The following is a 20,258-nucleotide window of genomic DNA, read 5'->3' on the forward strand; positions in this document are numbered from 1 at the left end:
ATGCTTCTTTATAAGTATGGGTATTCCATGAAGTAATTCATAAAATTAAACACAATTTGTTGAAATAGGGAATTTCTAATCTTTAAATTCTAATTTCTTCTATTATAAATCTCATATATTCTATGTGATAAATTCTGAGATAGGCATCTTACATAAAAGGAGGTGAAATTATTTGAACTATGGATCTGCTGTACTCACTGAAGTTCCTGGTATGCAATGGCAGCTTCTCTTGGATGTTCAAAACAAAAGAATGCTTCAGAAAATCTGCGTACCTGAAAAAATCCAAAAGGGAATATGAAAAACATGGTACAATCAAAAGGTCAATTGATGGTAGGAAAAGAAACCGCTCTCCATTAGACCTCGCATAACCACCCCTATAATCTCCCTCCTCAACGTTGCCTAAGTACTGTATTTTAGTATTTCATGAAATAAAAGAAACAATAAAATGTAAAGTGAGAAATTTAGGTTTACATGATGGATCCACGATTTATCCTCCTTGAAGACAAGGATTCAGTTTGTCTCATTGACCCTTATGTCTCAGTATAAAGAACAGTGCTCAGCACACTATCTCAGCACATGGTAAAAAATGGTTAAGAATCAGCCAGCACTTACATCATGCTGTGTGCCAGGTATGCAAGTAGATGCCAACTGAACTGACTAACCAACCTACTGGCATTGTGACTCTGGGGCATTTAACCTCTGAAATTTGAAAATGAGCCTCAGATGACTCATTTTCAAATTACACCTGATAACTGTTCTACATTTGGGGTTACTATGAAGAATAAACAGGATAACGTCTGTGACAGCAGTTTGTAGTCTGTAAGTATATACAAATATAAGCTATTATAATTGCCATTATAACATTCATCATATTTTTCCTTAAAATAACCATATATGTGAATTGTCTTCACTCCTAATGTATAATGTTCTTTAGAGTATGAGCTATGTTTTGATGATCTTGGTTATCCCCCAAAACATTTACCTGGGTATGTTACAGAAGCAAGTACTTGATAAGTACTGGTCAAGTCTAGCTGAATATTTCTTTCATCATATTTGTATTGTGATCCTTTCATTTTTAATTATTCAAGGAAAGGCTGTCAGCTACTGGAGCAATATGAGGCAACATTAAGGACATGGAAAAGATGTTTTGCTTGGAAGGTGCAGGGAGGAGAGACAAATTATAATATATCCCAAGATTTTTTTTTTTTTTAAGATTTTATTTATTTATTTGACAGAGAGAGATCACAAGTAGGCAGAGAGGCAGGCAGAGAGAGGGGGAAGCAAGCTCCCCGCTGAGCAGAGAGCCAGATTGCAGGGCTCGATCCCAGGACCTGGAGATCATGACCTGAGCCGAAGGCAGAGGCTTAACCCACTGAGCCACCCAGGCGCCCCAATACATCCCAAGATTATATTGCATCTAAGATTCTTCTCTAAAAGGGAATATGAATTAAGGTTCTTTGGTCTTAAACATAAAACTGGAGATATGTTTTATTTGACATCAAGATTTGGCCAATTAAATTTCTGACTTACTAAATAAACTTGCTTCCCTAAGCAGATGAGACTGGGTCTTTAGAGGAACAAGTCAGTGAGGGAGTTAAGGAGAGGATGATATGAGGCATCTATGAGAAGGATGCAATTTGTGTCTGTACTTTCTATCGTTGAGAGATATTTTCCCCTGAGGGCTATAATGTGTGAAGAACGGAAGCCTGAAGCCTTCTGGATTCCTGCAGTTGTAGATGGGCCTGCAACACTAACTAGTAGGTTTTCCTTCTCTCCTTACCTACTCTGATTCATACCTATCGTTTCTTTTTTTGTTTTTAAAGATTTTATTTATTTAAGAGAGAGAGACCATGCACAGGGGATGGGGCAGAGGCGGATGATGAGGGAGAGGGAAAGAATACCTGGAGTGTGAAGCTCACGTGATGTGGGGTTCAATCACAAGACCCTGACATCATGACCTGAGCTGAAACCAAGACTTGGATGCTTAACCGACTGAGCCTCCCAGGCGCCCCATAACTATCATTTCCTGACAGCATCTTATCGACCAGTCTCTATGATAAGCACTTTATTTTCATTGTTACTTATTTATTTAAGAAGCATTTCCTGACTCCAATAGGACTCTGAATTCCTTTCCTTCCTTCCTTTCTTTCTTAAGATTTTATTTGTTTGGCAGAGAGAGAGAGAGAGAGAGCGCGCACAAGCTAGGGGAGTGGGAGAGGGAGAAGCAGGCTCACTGCTGAGCAGAGAGCCCAATACAGGACTCAATCGCAGAGCCCTAGGATCATGAAACAACCAAAGGCAGATGCCCAACCCACTGAGCCACCCAGGTGCCCCTCTTTCCATTTTATTTAAGCTGTAGGAAAACCCTATGAAGTGGATATGTCTTCATTTAATAAGTGAGGAAACAGGGACAAAGTGGTTAATTACTTGGGCAAGATAACATAGCTAGCAAGTGATTAATATCGGATTCAAATAAAGATTTAAGAAATTCCAAATCTTGTTTTTCAAACCACTTATCTCTTCTGCATAAAGACTCCCTGTTAACAGAAAACCTTTCCTTTCCTCTATGCACCCACACAAAATTCTTTGTCTAATTTTTTTCCTGCGATAATTTTGTGCTACAGCAATGTGTAATGAGTTTAAGTCTATTAAATGTATCTTGTGGCCATAACTAAGGTATGACTGCCACCTGATGGCAGCACCACTTAATTTGGAGCAAAAGACATACATAAAAAAAATATATTAAATTTACAAATTCAAACTTAGGGTGAGTAATATAGATATTACTACTTTGGTATATATGTTTGTAAAACAAATTTTGTATATTTACTCTCAATTTTTAAAAATTCACTTATTTGGCATTATTGACTATTCAAAATTTAGCAAACAGCTAGAAGATTGAAAAAAGCCTCTTGAGCATTCAAAATGGGTATTCATCAATACTTTACAGAGTTAAATGTTCCTTTATCTGTGTTCACCCTTAAATGCTTAAATTGTTAACTAGTATTCATTATAGTACAAACTTATTACACTATAAAAATATATTACAAATATTATTTGTATAATAATATGACAAAATAATATATAATAAAATCAGAATAGTACTTACTGTAGCATTTATAATATATAACATTTATTATTAACATAGTTGTTATAATATATTCATAATACATTTATTAAAATATTTTATACATGTCTATCCAAATTATACTCAAATCCTCAGTACAGGATCTAAATATCTGATATATTATCTATGTGCCTTGAAGAAAATGGTCCCCTCACAAATGTTTATTTAACAATTATTCCTTAAGTTCTTAGATTGTACTTTTGGTAGTATACTTTAAAGCTCCCTTTATACACAAAGATGATCTATATTTACTTTTCAATACACAGCATATTAAAAGAACAAATGAGACAAAGGGAAAAGCAGAATTACAAAATATACATGATATATATAAGTAGATGTAAGTACACTAGGCAATTAGTAGAGAACTTGTTATTGAAACAAAATACAAACCTAGATAAACCTTAAAAACATAAACCTAGAACATTCCCATAAAAAGACAAATAGATTAAAAATTAATATAACTTAGGATCCTTTAATGGAGGATCTAATATCTAGACTTTTTAAAAAAGACTTATTTATTTTGGAAGCACGAGAGCTGGGGTGAGGAGCACAGGGAGAGAGAATCTGAAGAAGACTCTCTGCTAAGTGCAGAGCCCAACTCAGGGGCTTATCTCAAGATCCACAAGATCACAACCTGAGCCAAAATCAACAGTCAGGCACTTAACCAACTGTGCCCAGGCGCCCCTCTAGACATTTTTAATAGCATGGACTACAAGTGTATTAAACCCTTGAGTACATAAATAAAATGCATAATGATAAGTCATTTTGAAAAGGCTAAATTAGGTTTGGTATACTCTATTTCAGATGGTAGGGGACCATGAAGCACATTGGAAAGTTTAAGATGGTAAAAAATAATTTAAGGTAAGAGTTAATCCTTTAGGAGCACATATCAGATAATAACAAAATGCACTTTGGGATAAACTTATTTCCTGAAAAAAATGGGTATGTTCTCTCTCTCTCTATATATATACATATTTATATATTTATATTTATATATATGTATATATTAATATATATATACACACACATATAAAATCTATAATACATTGTGTTTATATCAATAATTACAGTAACATTGGAAGTCTGCCCAAACCTTGCAAAACAGGAAATAAAAAGTATCAAATTAAATATTATAAATAAACAATATGTTTTCAGAAAGTAGTTCTACTTTAAGAAAAATATAGCTTAATATATTAAGGTTCACATATAAACAATGCATACATATTATACTGAAGGAATACCAGATCAAGAAGTTTTATAGATGAGTACCTCTTTGTAAAAATGCAAACTTCATAATGTTTTGTGTAAATAACTCATTATTGTAAAGAGGTCTTTGAGTAGGAAAGGATGGCTATGCAATCTATTTCAAACTCTTTCCCTCTTCTAGAGCATAAAAAGCATTGATACAGTTGAAAATAACATTTTATGATCTTAAAATCTCAATAAAAGCTAAGAACAATTCCATGACCCTCTAGACTTGAGGTCTAGACTAGTTGCTGCAAATTAGATTCTAGGGTCCCACTAAACCCTTTAGTTCTAAAGTACAAATATAAAAAAGATGCTCCTTCCACTGGCAGATGCAACCTGACTCCAGCGAAGACAAACCATATTTCAATTACCACTCTTCCTAGTAGAATGCTAGGAACAACATAGGTAATAGCCTAACCCGGTTAATTATTTGGAGAACTTAAAAAAAAAAATTACCCATACCTGGGCATCAGTAATTCAGCATCAGTAATTTTTAAAGTTCCTCAGATGATTTTAATGTACAACCATGGCTGAAAACCACTATTTTAACTTCTACCACAACAGAGGAATTGGTAATAGATTTGTCTCCTGAAAACTATAAAACTGGACAAAATGCATTAAACAACTGTTTCAAGAATCAAAGAACATGCATTAGAAATGCAAAGAAGCAGGAAAGTATAACTTACAATCATGAGATAAAAGCAATCTATAGAAATGGACTCCAAGATAACTCAGATGTCAGAATTAGCAGGCATATACTTCCTTTTTAAAAAATAATTAATAGACTTGTTTTTTTCGGAGCATTGATGAACCAATATTGACACTTACTATTAACTAAAATCCATAGTTTACCTTAAGATTCACTCTTGGTGGTGCACACCGTATGGTCTTTAACAAATGTATAATGGTATGTGTCCATCATCACAAATCATTGAGAATAGTTTCTTGTCCCTAAATATCTCTTATGCTCTACCTATTTGTTCTTCTCTAAATCCCCCTGAACCTCTGGCAACCACTGATCTTTTCAATGTCTCCGCAGTTTTTCCTTTTCCAGAACGTCATACAGTTGGAATCAGATAGTAGGTTGTCCTTTAGATTGGGTCTTTCACTTAGCAATATACTTTCAAGGTTCCTCTTTCACTTTCTGTGGTTTGACTGTTCATTTCTTTTTATTGCTGAATAATATTCCACTGTATGGATATACAATTTTTTTAATCCATTCACCTGATGAAGGACATGATGGTTCCTTCCAAATTTTGACAATTATGGAAAAAGCTGCCAAAAATACTGTGTGTAGGTTTTTGTGCAGACATGTTTTCAACTCATCTGAGTAAATGCCAAAGAGCATTATAGTTGGATTATACTGTAAGAATATGTTTAGATTTATATGAAACTGCTAAATTGTCTTTTGAACTAGTTGTACCATTTTGCATTCCTACCAGCAACAAATGAGAGCTCCAGTTGCTCTTATCTTCCCTAACATTTGGTGTTGTCAGTGTTTCACCTTTCATCCATTCTTATAGGTATGTGGTGGTATCTCATTTTTCTAATTTGAAACTCTCTAATAATGAATGGTAAGTTGCATATTTCCCTTCCCCCATGTGGAAGGCTAAAGAAGACTGGAGTTGGATTCCCAGGTCAGTTGGGCTCTGGAAAGATAGTTTCTGTTGAGACAAGTCTTTCTAAGGATAGAATGCTCTGGATGTATTTTAAAACAGCTACCTCTCTCACTCCCATACCCTCCTGCATGGGAGGGGGGATTTTCTCTGATCTTCACCACGAGAACCTGATTCAGTTCCTGGAGGTAAAACTCATGAAAGTGTGGAGTTCCCCTAGGACTGAGCCCCCTTGAAGTTACACTTTAAGCTTGTTCATACTGAACCACCAGAAATTCATCAAATGTAATTTAAGTTTTTCTACCCCAGTACTGATTCCAGGGGCCATTTCTGCTTGTGGGTTGGTCTCTGCTCTGGTCAGATATGATTCTCTGTAACTGGCTATCTAACTCCAATTTTGGGGGCAGGAGTTTGCCCTGTGACCTCAGTTCTCTAAAAGATCTAAGAAGATGTGCTGATATTCAGTTTGTTCAGCTTTTTTCTCGTTGTTAGGGTGGAAATGATTATGTCTAAGCCTCTTATATGCCAAATTATAAACAAGAAGGCCAGGCAAGTACTTTTAAGTCATGATTATAATTGCCCAATGAGTGAAAGAAGTTGGTTGTAATGAATGAAGAGGTAAGGAACCTCAGCAGAAAAATGGAACTACTAAAAAAAAAAAAAAACTTAGAAGTAAAAATATATTTGAAATGAAAAATTTACTAGGTGAGATTAAGAGCTGATTAGACTCTACAGAAAAGAGTGAATTCAAAACTAGAATCATGAAAATATTCAATCTGAAAAGCACAGATTAAAAAAAACAAAAGAATATGAAATCATATAATACAAGTGAAATTAGAGTACCAGAAGGAGGAGTGGATAAAACTGGGGCAGAAAAAAATAATATCTGAAGATATGATGGCTAAAAATTTTTGTAAAAATTAGGAAGAAAAAATAAACCTGCAGATCCAAGAATCTCAATGAATCCCAAGCAAGATAAATTCAAAGAAAACTACAACAAAGCACATCAAACTGCTGAAAACCAAAGATAAAGAAAAAATCATTGCAATAACTGCAGGGGAAAAATAACATAAATGACAACTGACTTCTCATCAGATACTATGGAGGCCAGAAGATAATGGTCTATTTTTAAGTACTAAAACAGAGGGGAAATAACAATACAGAATATTGGCTGAACAACCCATCAATAAACCTGACCTAATTTAATTTAGATCTATGGAATACGACATCTAATAAATTTTGTAAGGCCATGGAGTATACAGTTAATATGCAAAAATCAATTGCACTGGGGTGCCTGGGTGGCTCAGTGGGTTAAGCCGCTGCCTTCGGCTCAGGTCATGATCTCAGAGTCCTGGGATCGAGCCCCGCATCGGGCTCTCTGCTCTCTAGGGGAGCCTTCTTCCTCCTCTCTCTCTGCCTGCCTCTCTGCCTGCTTGTGATCTCTCTGTCAAATAAATAAATAAAATCTTTAAAAAAAAAAAAAAAAAAAATCAATTGCACTTCTATATCCTAGCAACAACTGTTTGGAAAATGAAATAAAAAGACCACTTATAATAGCATCAGATAATATAAGAAACTTATGAATAAATTTAAGACACTGAAAACTAAAAAACACTTCCGAGAGACATCACAGAAGAAGATATCACCTAAATAGGGAACTATAACATGTCCACAACATATGATGAAAGAGAAAATTCTCTCTACATTGATCTATAGATTATGCAATCATGCAATGTAAACTAAAATCCAAGGAAGACTTTTTAAAATAAAAACTTAGCAGATGATTCTAAATTTACATAGAAATACAAGGGATCTGGAAGAGACAAAACAATCTCAAAAAGAAAAAAAAAAAATTGGAGAAGGTACAACTAATTACCTGACTGAAAGACTTACTACAATAACACAATCAAGTTAGGGGGATATTAATGGAAAGATATATAAGAGATCAATGAAAGAGAAAAGAAGGCCAAGAAATAGATTCAATTCATTAGTCAACTGATCTTCAACAAAGATGCTAAGGCAATTCAATAAAGGAAAGTCTTTTTTTTTTTTTTTTTTTAAGATTTTACTTATTTATTTGACAGAGATCACAAGTAGTCAGAGAGGCAGGCAGAGAGAGGCGAGGAAGTAGGCTCCCCACCGAGCAGAGAGCCAGATGCTGGGCTCGATCCCAGGACCATGAGATCATGACCTGAGCCAAAGGCAGAGGCTTTAACCCACTGAGCCACCCAGGCACCCTAGGAAAGTTTTTTTAAAAAATGGTGCTGAATTATAAATGGAACTGTTTTCTTAATTTCTCTTTCTGCTACTTTGTTATTAGTATATGGAGATGCAAGAGATTTCTGTATATTCTTTGTCTCCAACTTTTCTGAATTCATTTATTGCTTCTAATAATTTTTTAGTGGTGTCTTTAGAGTTTTCTTATATATTATCATATCACTGGCAAATAGTGATGGATTTACTTCTTCATTACCAATTTCCATGACTTTTATTTCTTTTTCTTGTCTTGACTGATAGTTGTAGCTAGGGCTTCCTGTACTATGTTAAATAAAAGTGGTGACAGCTAACATCCTTGTTTTTTTCCTGATCTTAGAGGAAAAAGTCTTTGGTTTTTCACTTCTGAGTATGTTAGCTGTGGGTTTTTCATATATGACCTTTATTATGTTAAAGTACATCCTGTCTAAACCTACTTTGTTGAGAGTTTTTATCGTGAATGAGTATTGTATTTTGTCAAATGCATTTTAAAATTTTTGTTTTACTTCTTTTCAGTGTTCCAGAATTCATTGTTTAATGAATGACCAATAGCAGTATGTTATGCATCAATAGCAGCAACAGCTTTTCCAGGTTCTGCAGTCATCTGAACAAAATTAGAGAGACATCCAGCACACTCCATTAATAAAAAAGAAAAAAAAAAAGGTAAAAAAACAAAACCCCAGAAAACAGCAAAGTTCTGTTACTGTTGTGGTACCTGGCACCATTTTTTAATTAGCTTCTCAATCATCATCTGGAAAGAAAACATTCTAGAATAACATCATTAAAAACAGCTCTGATAAAGCACGGTCACTATTACGTATCAGTGCTCCATGCAATACGTGCCCTCCATAATACCCACCACCAGGCTCACCCAACCTCCCACCTCCAAAACCCTCAGTTTGTTTCTCAGAGTCCACATTCTTTTATGGTTTGTCTCCCCCCTCCAATTTCCCCCTTGGTTCTGCATCTTTTAAGATTATATGGTATGTATTTCTATATCCTGTCTTGTGATGTATCACACTGATTGATTTATGAATACTGAACCATCCCTGCATCTCTGCAATAAATCCCAGGGAGAGCAGTGAGTGATACTGTTAATGCATTGTTAAATTTGGTTTGCTAATATTTTTTGAAGATTTTTACACCTGTGTTCTTCAGGGATACTGGCCTGTAGTTTTCTTTTTTGTAGTGTCTTTGATTTCAGTATCAGGGTAATTCTGGCCTCATATAATGAGTCTGGAAGCTCTTTTATTTTCTGGAATGGTCTGAGAATGGGCATTAATTCTGCTTTAGATGCTTGGTAGAATTCACCTGTGAAGGTCTGGTCCTAGACTTTGGTTTGTCGGTAATTTTTTGATTACTGATTCAATGTTGTTTCTAGCAGTGGACCTGTTCAAATTTTCTATTTCTTCCTGATTCAGATTTGGAAGACTGTTTAAGTTTATAGGAATTTACCCATTTCTTCTAGGTTGTCCAATTTTTTGGTATATAATTTTTCATAGTTTTGTTATAACCCTTGTATTTCTATGGCATCAGTTGTCATTTCTCTTCTTTTACTTCTGATTTTATTTCCTTGAATCCTCTCTCTCTTTTTTTTTTATGAGTCTGGCTAAAGGTTTATCAATTTGTCTATTTTTTCAAAGAACCAGCTCTAGATTTCATTGATTTTTTAAATTGCTTTTTAATTTCAACTTCATTTATTTTCATTCTAATTATTACATCCCTCCTTTATTATCTTTGGACTTCCTTTACTAGACCTTCAGGTGTAAGGTTAGAGTGTAAAATTGCACCAAGAAGAAAAAAATATCTAGGAATAAATTTAACCAAGAGGTGAGAGATCTGTACTCTGAAAACTATGGGACACTGATGAAAGAAAATGAGGATGACACAAATGGAAAACTATCCCATGCTCATGGCTGAGAAGAATTAATATTATTAAAATGTCCATGCTACCAAAGGCAATGTACAGATTCAATGCAATCCCTAGCAAAATACCAGTAGTTTTTTTTTCCCATAGAATTAAAACAAATAACCCTAAAATTCATATGGAACCACAACAGATCCTGAATAGCCAAAGCAACCTTGAGAAAGAAAAAAGCTACAGACGTCACAATCCTGGATTTCAAGATACACTTCAAAGTTATATTAACTGAAACTATATAGCACTGGTATAAAAACAGACACACAGATCAACAAGAGAGGATAGAGAGCTCAAAAATAAACCCATGCCTATATGGCCAAGAATATACACCTGGACAGCTACATTCAGAAAGATAAAACTGGGCTATTTGCTTACAACAGATACAAAGATAAAATAAAGTCCTAACTGTGAGAACTGAGTGTGAAACTCCTAGAAGAAAACATAGGCAATACTCTCTTGGACATTGGCTTTAGCAACATATTTATGGGTATGTCTCATATTTATGGGTAGCCTTATGGGTAGCAACATATTTATTGGTAAGGGAAACAAAAGTAAAATTAAACTTTTGGGACTACATCAAACTAAAAAACTTTTGCACAGTAAAGGAAACCATCAATAAAACAAAAAGGTAACCTACTAAACAGAAGAAAATAATTGCAAATAATATATCTGATGGGGTGGGGGAGCCTGGGTAGCTCAGTTGGTTAAATGTCTGACTTTAGCTCAGGTCATGATCCCAGGGTTCTGGGATAGAGCCTGACATGAGGCTCCCTGCTCAGTGGGAGTCTGCTTCTCCTTCTCCCCCTGCCCCTCCCTCTGTTCGTTCCCTCTCTTAAGTAAATAAATAAATAAAATCTTAAAAAAAAAGAAGAAAATATTTGAAAATAGTATATCTTGATAAGTCTAGTTTCCAGAACATATAAAGAACTCTTGCAACCGAATGACAAAAAGACAACCAGTTAAAAAATGGGCAAAGGCGTTTGAATACACACTTCTTTGAATACACATTTCTAAAAGAAGTTTACAAATGGCCGACAAGCACACAAAAAGATGCTCAACGTCGTTATTCATTAGTGAAATGCTAGTCAAAACCACAACTAAACACCACTTTGCAACCCAGTAGGTTGGCTGTAATAAAAATAACAAAATAATAGAAAGTAAATATTTGTGAGGATGTGAAGAAATTGGAACCACTGAACACTCCCAGTAGGAATATAAAATGGTGTAAGTGCTATGGAAATCAGCCTGGAAGCTCCTCAAAAAGTTAAACATAGAATTACCATACAAGTCAGAAATTCTACTCTTAGGTATGCACCCAAAGAAATGAAAACAAGAATTCAAACAAGTACTTGTCCAGTAATGTTCACAGAAGCATTCATCACAATAGTCAAAGGGTGTAAAGAACCCAATGGCCATCAATTTAGGTTGGCATTCAGCTCTAAAAAGGAATGAAAGACCAACAGACACATGAAAAAGTGCTCCATATCACTCGGCATCAAGGAAATACAAATCAAAACCACAATGAGATATCACCTCACACCAGTCAGAATGGCTAAAATGAAGAAGTCAGGAAATGACAGATGCTGGCAAGGATGCGGAGAAAGGGGAACCCTCCTACACTGTTGGTGGGAATGCAAGTTGGTGCAGCCACTCTGGAAAACAGCATGGGGTTCCTCAAAATGTTGAAAATAGAACTACCCTATGACCCAGCAATTGCACTACTGGGTATTTACCCTAAAGATACAAACGTAGTGATCCGAAGGGGCACGTGCACCCGAATGTTTATAGCAGCAATGTCTACAATAGCCAAACTATGGAGAGAACCTAGATGTCCATCAACAGATGAATGGATAAAGAAGATGTGGTATATATACACAATGGAATACTATGCAGCCATCAAAAGAAATGAAATCTTGCCATTTGCGACGACGTGGATGAAACTAGAGGGTATCATGCTTAGCGAAATAAGTCAATCGGAGAAAGACAACTATCATATGATCTCCCTGATATGAGGGAGTGGAGATGCAACATGGGGGGCTAAGGGGATAGGAGAAGAATAAATGAAACAAGATGGGATTGGGAGGGAGACAAACCATAAGTGACTCTTAATCTCACAAAACAAACTGAGGGTTGCTGGGGGGAGTGGGGTTGGAAGAAGGGGATGGGGTTATGGACATTGGGGAGGGTATGTGCTATGTTGAGTGCTGTGAAGTGTGTAAGCCTGACGATTCACAGACCTGTACCCCTGGGGATAAAAATATATTATATGGTTATAAAAAATAAAAAAAAAATAAAAAAGTTAAAAAAAAAAAGATTACAGTGAAAAAAAAAAGGAATGAAAGACTGATAACATGCTACAACATGGATGAATGATGTGAAAGAAACTAAATACAAAAAGTTATGTGTTGTATGATTACCTTTATATGAAACATCCAGATTCGGTAAATCAGACTAGTGTTTGCTAGTGAACGGGTGGCGGAAGGGGAGGAAATGGGGAGTGAATGTTCAATGGCTGTGGGGTTTCCTTTTGGGGCGATAAAACTGGACTGGAACTAGGTAGAGGTGATGGTTGCACAACACTGTGAATGTACTAAATTGTACACGTGAAATGGTTAATTCATGTTATGTAAATTTTATGTAAAAACAAAAAAACAAACTAGGGGGCGCCTGGGTGGCTCAGTCAGTTAAGTGTCCAGACTCCCGATTTCAGCTTGGGTCATAATCTTGGGGTCACGGGATCAGATTAAGCACTGTGTTGGGCTCTGTGCTGGGTGTAGTGCCTACTTAGAATTCTCTTGATCCCTTTCTCTCTCTGCCCCTCCCCGATTTGCTCTCTAAATTAAAAAAAAAAAAAATAATAATTAGAGGACTGTACAGAGATCAAAGAAAAATTAAGATTTCTCTAATTTTGACTATATAGTTTGAAATATTATTTTATGAAGCCTTATAAAGTAAAACATTTTCATTTTAGAGTCCAAGGAAAGGTTCACTAAATGGAAGAGTTTAAATGAGCAGTACCATAGAATATTAAGTAATCAAACAGCAAAAACACCACATCAACTTGGATTTCTTTGCTTTAGATTAGGACTACAGATATTAGTACATAGTGAGTAAAGCCATATGTTTACATGTTCTGTTTTCTCACAAGATTACTAAGCTTCCTAAGCTTAACTACAAAATTAGTTTTCTCCTTAACCAAGGACTTCCATTCCATTTTCTGTACCTCCGTAAGACATATTTCATTCATCCAAAAATATATAAAACAAGGGTAAATCCTTCTTTGCTGCTTTGGTATACTATTTGATAGGGTTGCATGAGACATAATTACATTGAAAAATTATTCGCTGATACCTAACATTCAGATGTAACTAGGCATCCTTTATTTTTATTGGTTGTATCTGGCAATTCTACCCCACAGGACACTGAAATACAAATAATTTTTTTAGTATAAGTATTTCCCAAAAACTGCATAGGATATATTTATACTGAAAATTATTTGTTTACCTATATTAAAATTTAATCAGGTACTCTGTATTTTATCTGGCAACCCAAGGTATTTGGCAAGACAGAACTAAGTATTTATTCAAGCTGTCCCTGAAAGAATGCCTGCTATTTTGTCCTATTCCATCAGCCCTAACAAGACTTGTTCAGGGCAGAATACAAGTCTGTGATGCTAAGACAAAGCACAAAGCACAAAACCTGTCTCTCCAAGTCTGTAAAGGGCATATGTTCATCTTAACGTTGGACTTATAATTCTAGGCACAAGCTACCATACATTAAATATGGCATCTGTGCTGGTACACTGGGAAGCAGTGTAACAGAAGAGGCATTTTTGAAAAGTACTAAAATAAAGATCAGTAAAATTGTTGAGGACAGTGAAAATGAGTTCTCCGTAAGACACTGGCAAAAGACAATTCTTCAAGGTCTCTTACATTTTTGCAAGTCCTGTGAGCAGAATCAATGACTGTCCCCATTATTTTCAAGGATATCTGTATTGGAACAGCCTGGGAAGGTAGAGACACCTCTTCCTTAGGAGCAAAGGGTAGGTTTGCTTACAGCCTTGATAGATAAAGACTCGCGTTGGAACAAACGTGGCATGTCCACGTCCATTACAAAATATCTGGGACCCTTAATCACAAAGTTTTTTCTCCTGCAATGCAATACACTAGCGTGAACCTGGCTTTCTTTATGTTGGGGTGTGGAAACTGGGGCTTAAGAAAGGAGTGCAAATGATAACACTAAAGTTACTGGCGTTGCTGCAACAAAGTCCTTTGTCTCTGATCTCGTATCTTCTGCCAGCATTAATCATTCTGTGGAGGTTATCTTATTTGCTTGTAAGTTCTTCACAGATCTCAGGTCCTTTACAGTTCTTGACACATAAAAATTTCATTTTAATTTCAACTTATTTTTGCTTTTTATAAGTTATCTCACTTGATAATCCATATTTCAGTTTGAAGTGACAAAGATATCTTTCACTTATAATAAATACTTTGATCTTTTTTTTCCAGCTATATCAAGAGATAACTGATAGAAAACATTGTGTAAGTTTGAGGTGTACAATGTGTTGATTTGATAGACTTACATATTGCAAGATGATTACCACCTCAGCATTAGCTAATACCTCCATCGTGTCACATAATTACCATTTCTTTCTTGTGGTGAGAACCACTAAGATTTACTCTCTTAGTAACTTTCAAGTACAGAGTACAGTACTGTTAACTAAAATACCATGCTATATATTAGATCCCCAGAAATTATTTATCTTATAACTGAAAGTGTGTACCCTTTGAACTATAGCTCCCAATTTCACACCACCCTTCCTTCCACCTCTGGTAATCACCATTCTAATCACTGTTTCCATGAATTCAGTTTTTTAAGAATCTATATATAAGTGATATCATACAGTATTTGTTTCTGTCTGTCTGACTTGTTTCCCTTAGCACAATGCCCTCAAGGTCCATCTGTGTTGTTGCAAATGGCAGGATGTCCTTTCTAATAGCTGAATAATATTCCATTGTATATACAGGTTTCCCTCAATATCCAAAAACAAAGAATTCCTAATGAAACCTTTCTTAAACTGAAATGGCATAAAGTGAAACAGCAATGATCATTTTATAAAACCCAAACTTTTTGTTATTTCTTTTGGTCAGTGAAAGCAGGTAACCAATGTAGGTCTTTCATAAAAGCAGAGTGGCATTAAAGCAAACTTTCAGATATCAGGGGAAACCTGTATATAGCATATCTTCTTTATCCAGTCATTCATTGATGGACACTTAGGTTATTTCCATGTCTTGGCTATTGGGAATAATGCTGCAATAAACATGGGAGCACAGATATCTCTTTGAGATCCCATTTTATTTTCCTGGAAGTGATACCGCTAGATCAAAGGGTAGTCCTATTTTAAGGAACTTCCATACTGTTAGCCATACTGGCTGCACCAATTTACATGAAGACCAAGAGTGCACATGGATTCTGTTTTTACCACATCCTTGCCAACACTTGTTATCTCTTGACTTTTTAGTAACACTCATTCTAACAAGTATGAGGTGATAACTCATTGTGATTTTGATTTGCACTTTCTGGATGATTACTGACATTGAGCATCTTTTCATATACCTACTGGTTTTTTGTATGTCTCTGCATAAATAGATATTTAGCTCCTCTATACATTTTTTAATCAGATTGTTTTCTACTGAGTTGCATGAATTCTTTATATATTTAAAATATTAACCCTTTATCAGACATAGGACTTGGCAATATTTTCTCTCATCCATTAGGTTGCCGTTTCATATTGGTGATGGTCTCCTTTGCTTTACAGAAGCTTTTTAATTTGATGTAGTCCCACTTGTTTATGTCTGCCTTTGCTTTTGGTGTCAAATCCAAAATAACATTACCAAAACTAATGTCACCAGGGAGCTTTTCCCCTATGTTTTCCTCTAGGGGTTTTATGATTTCAGATCTTATGTTATTAAGTTGTTCATTCATCTTGAGCTAATTTTTGTGAGCAGTTTAAGATACGGGTCCAATTTCATTCTTTTGCATGTAGTTATCTACAATAAGTTTTCCCAATACCACTTATTGAAGAGACCACCTTTCCCCATTGAGTATTCTTTGCTCTCTTGTCAAATGTTAGTCGGCCATATATGCAAGGGTTTATTTCTGGACTTTTGTTTCCACTGTCTATTTTTATGCCAGTACCATACAGTTTTCATTACTATGGCTTTGTTGTATAGTTTGAAAACAGGAAATGCGATGCCTTCAGCTTTGCTCTTCTTTCACAGTATTGCTTTGGTTATTTAGGGTCCTTTGTGGTTCCATATAAATTTGAGAATTGTGTTTCTTATATTTCTGTGAAAAATACTACTGGAATTTCAATAGGGATTGAACTGAAACTATAGATGGCTTTAGATAGTATGGATATTTAACAATATTAATTCTTCTGATCAATGAACATGGGCTATCTTTCCATGTGTTTGTGTCTTCGTTTCTTTCATCAAAGTCTTGTCATTTTCAGTAATAGCTCTTATAGCTCCTTGGTTAAATTTAGTCCTAAGTAGTTTCTTATATTTGATGCTATTATGAATGGGACTGTTCTCTTTATTTCTTTTTTTAGGTATTTCATTGTTAGTGTACAGAATCCCAACTATGTTTTGTATGTTGATTTTGTATCCCACAACTTCACTGAAACTGAATAATTCCAACAGTTTTTTGATGGAGTGGTAAGCATTTTCTTTTTAAATATGTAAGATCATATCACCTGCAATCAGAGACATTTTACACCTTCCTTTCTGATTTGGATGGCTTTTATTGCTTTTTATTGTCTCACTGCTCTGGTTAGGACTTCCAGTACTTTGTTGAATACAAATGATAAGAATGGGAACCCTTGTCCTATTTGTGATATTAAAGCAAAACCTTTCAACTTTTCACCATTCAGTATAAGGCTAGCTGTGGGTTGTCATGTTATTATTATATTGGGGTATATTCCTTCTATACCCAATTTGTTGAGAGTTTTTATCATGAAAGGATATTGTATTTTGTCAAATGCTTTTCTGAATTAATGTGATATGATTTTAGCCCTTCATTCTATTAATGTGGTATATCACTTTTATTGATTTGAGTATATGGAGCCATCTTGATCCCAGGGATAAGTCCCATGTGATCATGGTGTATGATCCCTTTAATCCACTACTAAATTTAGTTTGCTAATATTTTGTTAAGAATTTTTGCATGTTGGGGCACCTGGGTGACTCAGATGGTTAAGCATCTGCCTTTGGCTCAGGTCTTGATCTCCAGGTCTTGGGATCGAGCCCCACACAGGGCTCCCAGCTCAGTGGAGAGTCTGCTTCTTCCTCTGCCTTTCCCCCTGCTTGTGCTCTGTTTCTCTTTCTCTCTATATACTGAATAAATAAGATCTTATTAAAAAAAAGAATTTTTGCATGTTCAGTTTTCTATATTCATCAGGGATATTGGACTGTAGATTATTTCTCTTGTATTCTCTTTATCTTGCTTTGGTATCAGGATAATGCTGGCATTGTAAAATGAGTTTGGAAGTGTTCCTTTTCGATTTTTTGGTGAGAAAGATTAGCTTTAATTCTTTACATATTTGGTAGAATTCACCAGTAAAGCTGCCTTTTCCTAGACTTCTCTTTGCTGAGTAATTGTTGGTTACTGATTTAATCTCTTTACTCATTATTTGTTCAGATGTTTCTATTTCTTCATGATTTAGTTTTGGTAGGTTTATGTTTCTAGGATTTTATCCATTTCTTCTAGGTTATCCAATTTATTGATTTATAATTTTTCATGTTAGTCTCTCATGATCCTTTGTATTTCTGTGGTTTTAAGTTGTACTGTCTCCTCTTTCATTTCGTATTTTAATTATTTGCATCTTCTTTTTTCTCAGTCTAGCTAAAGGTGTTGATTTTATTCTGTCAATAAAACCAGTTCTTTGTTTTGTTGATTTTTCCTATTATTTTTCTTAATACTTATTCATCTAATATTTGTTATTTTCTTCTTTCTGCTAACTTTGGGTTTAGTTTGTTCCTTTTCTAGTTCCTTGATGTGAAAAATTAAGTTAGTTATTTGAGATTTTTGACCCACTGGTTATTCAGGAATATTGTTTAACTTCCACATATTTGTGATTTTCTCAGATTTCCTTCTGTAATTGATGTCTAGTTTTATACTATTATGGTTGAGAAAGATACTTGGTATGATTTCAATCTTTTTAAATTTGCTAAGACTTACTTTTTTGACCTATCATATGATCTATCCTGAAGAATGTTCTGTGTACACCTGAGAAAAAATGTATTCTATTGTTGAAGTATCTTACATACGTTTGTTAGATCCATTTGGTCTGATTATGGTTCAAGTCCAATCCAATGTTTCCTCATTGATTTTCTACGTGGATGATCTATTCATTATTGAAAGTGAGGTACTGAAGTCTCCCACTATAGCTGTATTGCTTTCTATTTCTCCCTTCAGATCTGTTAGTATTTACTTAGTATATTTAGGTGCTCCAATGCTGGGTCCTTATATACTTTAAATGGTTAGATCTTCTTCATGAACTCACCCCTTTGTCATTATATAATGGCCCTGTTTCCTGTTACTTTTGACTTTAAGTCTATTTTGTGTGATTTAAGTACAGCTTTCCTTAACAAAAAAAACAAAAAACAGCAACAACAAAAAAGTGTAGCTATCTTTACTCTTCTGAGGTTTCTGTTTACATTGAATCTTTTCCCATCACTTCACTTTGTTCCCATGTACATCCTCAAAGCTGAAGTGAGTCTCTTGTAGGCAGTATATAGTTGTTTTTTTTTTTATCTACTCAGACACTCTCTGACTTCTAGAGAATTCAATCCATTTACATTTACAGTGAATGCTGATATGTAAGGATTTACTAAAGCCACCTTATTAGTTACTTTCTGGCTGTTTTATAGTTCTCTTCTTCCTCTCTTGCTGTCTTCCTTTGTGAACTGATGATTTTCAATAGTGCTATGCTTTGCATCTCTTCTCTATCTTTTGTGATCTACTGTAGTTTTCTGCTTTGTGGTTATCATAAGGCTTACATAAAACACCTTGTAGATTAACATAGATGTAATAGTTTATTTTACACTGATAACAATTTAATTTCAATCTCATTCAAAAACTCTATCCTTTTATTGTCTTCCTTTTGTTTCTGATGTCATAATGTACCACTTTTAATAATGTGTACTCATTAACAAATTTTTGTAGCTGTAGTTATTTTTAATATGCTTATCTTTTAACCTTTACATTAAGATTAAGTGATTAACATACCACATTACCATATTAGAGTATTGTGAATTTGACTATACACTTACTTTACTGGCATGTTATATATTTTCATGTTTTTTATGTTGTAACTAGTACCCTATCATTTAACTTTGCAAATTCTTTTTTATTAGTATTTTATTTATTTGACAGAGAGACAAGAGTGAGCAAAAGTAGGCAGAGTGGCAGGCAAAGGGAGAGGTGAGGGAGAAACAGGCTTTCTGCTGAGCAGGGAACCCAATGCTGGGATCATGACCTGAACCAAAGGCAGACGCTTAACTGACTGAGCAACCCAGGTGCCCCAAGTTTGCAAATTCTTTTCTGAATTTCTTGTAAGGCAGGTCTAACGGTGATGAATTACTTCAGCTTTTGTCTAGGATTATCCTTATTACTACTTCATTTATGAGAGGTAACTTTGCCAGAAAGAGTATTTTGATTGTCAGGTATTTTTTAAGCGTTCTGAATATATCATCCCACTCTCTTCTGCTCTATAATGTTTTTGCTAACAACCCCACTGATTGTAGGTTATAATCTTCTTTTTCTTGCAACTTTCAAGATTATTCTTTGTCTTTGATTTTTGACAGTTTTATTATACTGTATATTGGAGAAGATCTCTTTAGGTGGTTTGGTGACCTATGAACTTTATGTACTTGGATATCCAAATGTCTTCCCATGTTTGGGAAACTCTCAGTAATTATTTCTTTAAATAGGCTTTCTGGCCCCTTCTCCCTCTCTTTTGCTTCTGGAACTCCAATTATTAAAAATTATTTCTTTTGATGGTTTCTCATAGATCAGGCAAGCTTTCCTC

General features: G+C 35.0%; 1 protein-coding gene across 5 annotated transcripts in view; it reads right to left on the bottom strand.

Moving 5' to 3' along the window:
• The window catches only part of LOC111152241 (family with sequence similarity 135 member A), a 109,155-nt gene that overhangs the window by 31,365 nt on the left and 57,532 nt on the right, over positions 1 to 20,258 (bottom strand). For all 5 annotated transcript variants that reach the window (XM_022510679.1, XM_022510678.1, XM_022510676.1 and 2 more), the window contains one exon: positions 199 to 272. In XM_022510679.1, coding sequence (XP_022366387.1) covers positions 199 to 272 — 74 coding nt within the window. The remainder of the gene's footprint in view (positions 1 to 198; positions 273 to 20,258) is intronic.

This window comes from Enhydra lutris, unplaced genomic scaffold (assembly GCF_002288905.1).
Source record: "Enhydra lutris kenyoni isolate GAN:26980312 unplaced genomic scaffold, ASM228890v2 scaffoldscaffold28, whole genome shotgun sequence".
Taxonomy (NCBI): domain Eukaryota; kingdom Metazoa; phylum Chordata; class Mammalia; order Carnivora; family Mustelidae; genus Enhydra; species Enhydra lutris.